Source organism: Caloenas nicobarica, chromosome 28 (genome assembly GCF_036013445.1).
Source record: "Caloenas nicobarica isolate bCalNic1 chromosome 28, bCalNic1.hap1, whole genome shotgun sequence".
Taxonomy (NCBI): domain Eukaryota; kingdom Metazoa; phylum Chordata; class Aves; order Columbiformes; family Columbidae; genus Caloenas; species Caloenas nicobarica.
The window spans coordinates 1,476,305-1,479,738 of record NC_088272.1 but is presented as its reverse complement, the minus strand read 5'-3'; the positions used below and the strand labels follow the sequence as shown (position 1 = coordinate 1,479,738).

At 52.7% G+C, this 3,434-nt stretch overlaps 1 protein-coding gene across 1 annotated transcript; it reads left to right on the top strand.

Moving 5' to 3' along the window:
• Positions 1 to 307: 307 nt before the first annotated feature.
• Positions 308 to 1,496, top strand: LOC135999341 (olfactory receptor 14C36-like; the record flags this gene model as incomplete). Its single annotated transcript, XM_065652900.1, has 2 exons — positions 308 to 769; positions 1,455 to 1,496. Coding segments are annotated over 2 exons (504 nt in total), but the record flags the coding sequence as incomplete, so codon positions are not given.
• Between the last annotated feature and the right edge of the window lie 1,938 nt (positions 1,497 to 3,434).

The following is a 3,434-nucleotide window of genomic DNA, read 5'->3' as shown; positions in this document are numbered from 1 at the left end:
CTTCTGGCTCTTCCTGGGCATCTACCTGGCTGCCCTCCTGGGCAACGGCCTCATCATCACCACCATAGCCTGTGACCAGCACCTCCACACCCCCATGTACTTCTTCCTGCTCAACCTCGCCCTCCTCGACCTGGGCTCCATCTCCACCATTGTCCCCAAGTCCATGGCCAATTCCCTCTGGGACACCAGGGCTATCTCATATATAGGATGTGCTGCACAGATGCTTTTGTTTCTCTTTTTCATTTCAGCAGAATATTTTCTTCTCACCGTCATGTCCTACGACCGCTACGTTGCCATCTGCAAACCCCTGCACTACGGGACCCTCCTGGGCAGCAGAGCTTGTGTCCACATGGCAGCAGCTGCCTGGGCCACTGGGTTTCTCCATGCTCTGCTGCACACGGCCAATACATTTTCACTGCCACTGTGCAAGGGCAATGCCCTGGACCAGTTCTTCTGTGAAATCCCCCAGATCCTCAAGCTCTCCTGCTCACAGTCCTACTCCAGGGAAGGTGGGCTCCTTGTGGTTAGTGTCTGTTTAGGATTTGGGTGTTTTGTGTTCATCGTGCTGTCCTATGTGCAGATCTTGAGGGCCGTGCTGAGGATCCCCTCTGAGCAGGGACGGCACAAAGCCTTTGCCACGTGCCTCCCTCACCTGGCCGTGGTCTCTCTGTTTGTCAGCACCATCATGTTTGCCCACCTGAAGCCCCCCTCCATCTCCTCCCCATCCCTGGACCTGGTGGTGTCTGTTCTGTACTCAGTGGTGCCTCCAGCAGTGAACCCCCTCATCTACAGCATGAGGAACCAGGAGCTCAAGGATGCCCTGTGGAAACTCATATCTCTGTGTTTTCTGAAGCAATAAACTGCTTCTCTCCTTCTACATAGCAGTTTTAATGTAACTAGTTACAGGTCCAGCCTCTCATTTGTATTTTCTGTTTTTATTGAAGTTGTTTTTTATTGTGATAACATTGTCATTCCCTTTCTAAATCACTGTCTGCTTTTCTTTTATAACCACTGGCTGTGTAAATGAGGAGCCATGATCTGTGCGTATTTAAACAAAATAAAGGGTCCCGTAGTGGTGTGTTTTTCACTATATCCTCCCTGCAAGGCCTGTTTGGAGCTGCAGGGACAGTTCCTGTGTGCATGGGAGGAGGGGAAAAGAGTCCAGCCTGGCAGCACTGCCAGGGAGCAGCAGCGCTTGGCCTTCCAGAGCTGTTCTCGTTCCACTCCCACACTCTCCTTCTCATCCCTTGTGTTGGTGCAAGGCCTGAGTGCTCTGGCAGCCTGGTCACCGTCCTGCTGTGTGTCAGTCCTGTGAGCGCAGGCAGGGACAGGCCATGGGCACTGCTGTGACAGAGGGGACAGTGAGGTCAGTTCTTTCTCTGGAGGTGACAGCCCAGCAGCAGGGACATGGCTGGGAAAGAACCTCTGCATAAGTACCCACAGGCCCTACCCAGAAAGAGGCCTTGGAGTCGGCTCGTTCTGGCTATTCTGCCTGAGAACATGACGGGACAGCAGCAGGGACATGCTCATGTCTATCAGAGCTGAAGGGCCAGCAGCAGTCATGGTGAGGTTACTTCTCTCTGGTCAAGTGAAAGACCACAAGAAGACTAACAGGTAGGTTTCCCTGCTTGATGGGCAGTGTCTGAGATAGTATAGCTTTCTCAAGTAGTGGGAACAACCAGGAGAGGAAAAAAAAGCTACCAAGTGCAGACTGGGAAGTGGAGACTGGATATCAGGAGGAGGAAAGGTCACTGGAAGTGCAGGGCTGTGGTGCAAGAGGTCACCCAGAGGGAGCTGGATCATCCTATGGCTTTGTGTTCCAAAGAACAGCCAGTGAGGGTGCAGACACATCAGTGAAGGGACAGAAATGCTGGGGTGAGAGCGGGTGGGGAAGCAGATGGGTGTGTGCAGCCTGCAGGGAAAGAGGCACAGGTGTAGGACCGTGTAGAACAGCCTGTGATGGAGATGGCAAAGGGCGCTGGTGAGGCTGGAAGGGACCAACAGAACCCAGGTCTCTGTCCCCTTGGCCATGGCAGTTGTCTCTGCCACTGAGGCCCAGGAGAAGACATGTCGTCCTCATGGCACTGGGGCCTCGTTGCCTCCTTGCAGCCCCATGGGGAAGCTGGAAGGTGCTGTACCAGTGTTGTCCTTCCCTCGGCCTTGCACACCCACATCCCACGGTCCCAGGAAGAGCCCTGAGCCGTGTGTGAGGGGCAGGATCCCCCTTCCCGTTGCCTGGAGGTCATGGCTTCTCCTTTCTGCTTCAGAAAGCAAGCCAAGGGGTTTCTCAGCATCAGAGCTGAAGAAAACACTAAAAGGAGACCTCATGGTGGCTACAGCTTCCTCACAAGGGGAGAAGGAAGGGTAGGTACTGAGCTCTTCTCTGTGGTGACCAGTGACAGAACCCAAGGGAATGGCAGGAAGATGTGCCAGGGGAGGGTCAGTTGGACATGAGGAAAAGGTTCTTCACCCAGAGGTGCTGGACACTGAACAGGCTCCCCAGGGAGGTGTCATGACCCCAACCTGACAGTGTTCAAGAAGACACTGGACACCATCCTCAGACACGTCGTGTGAACTGTGGGGTTTTCCTGTGCAAAGACAGGAGTTGGACTTGATGATCCTTGTGGGTCTCTTCCAATTCAGGACATTCTATGATTCTATGAAATACTAGGTCAATAGCCCATGTTTTCGTTGTACAGATGAGTTGTAAACATACACATCATGTGCATGTCCACTGCGTGCATGTGGTGAGATGAACCCAAGGGAGCGCAAATGCTATCAGCTCTTCCTTGGGGTGCCATAAATGTCAGTGGGACAGAGATGGTGTTCAGGGGTCTCTTCCAACCTGCGTTATTCTAGGATTCCATGAATCTTTTCCTTGGAGAGCTCTTTCAAGACAGAATAGACACAGGAAGAAGAAAAAAAAGAGACAGAAGCAGAGATATAAAATGCCCCAGTGTAAATACAGCAGCTCCTCTGAGGAACGTTTCTCCACTCAAACCCTTGATAGGAAATCTATTAGATACATTTGATGAAACCAGCTTAGTTTTACCTGCTCACACACTGGAGCACAAGGAGGGCGATGGCTGGGTCCGATGTCATGTGCTCAGCTGTGTCTCAGGAACTCATAGTCCAGTAGGAAGCCAATGGCTGTGGAGGGGACTGTGAGTCACTTGTGCCCCTGCAGGGGACAGGCCAACAGCAGGAACAGGGCTGGGAAAGGGACTGGGAGGTCACACATACGAGACGAGCAATCGGGCCCAATCAGCATGGCTTTATGAAAAGCAGGTCCTGCCTGACCAACCTGATCTCCTCCTGTGACAAGGTGACCGGCTTAGCAGATGAGGGAAAGTCTGTCGTGGGGGAGTGAATCCACCACACAGCCTGTGGATGTTGTGCACTTAAACTTCAGTAAAGCCTTTGACCCCGTATCC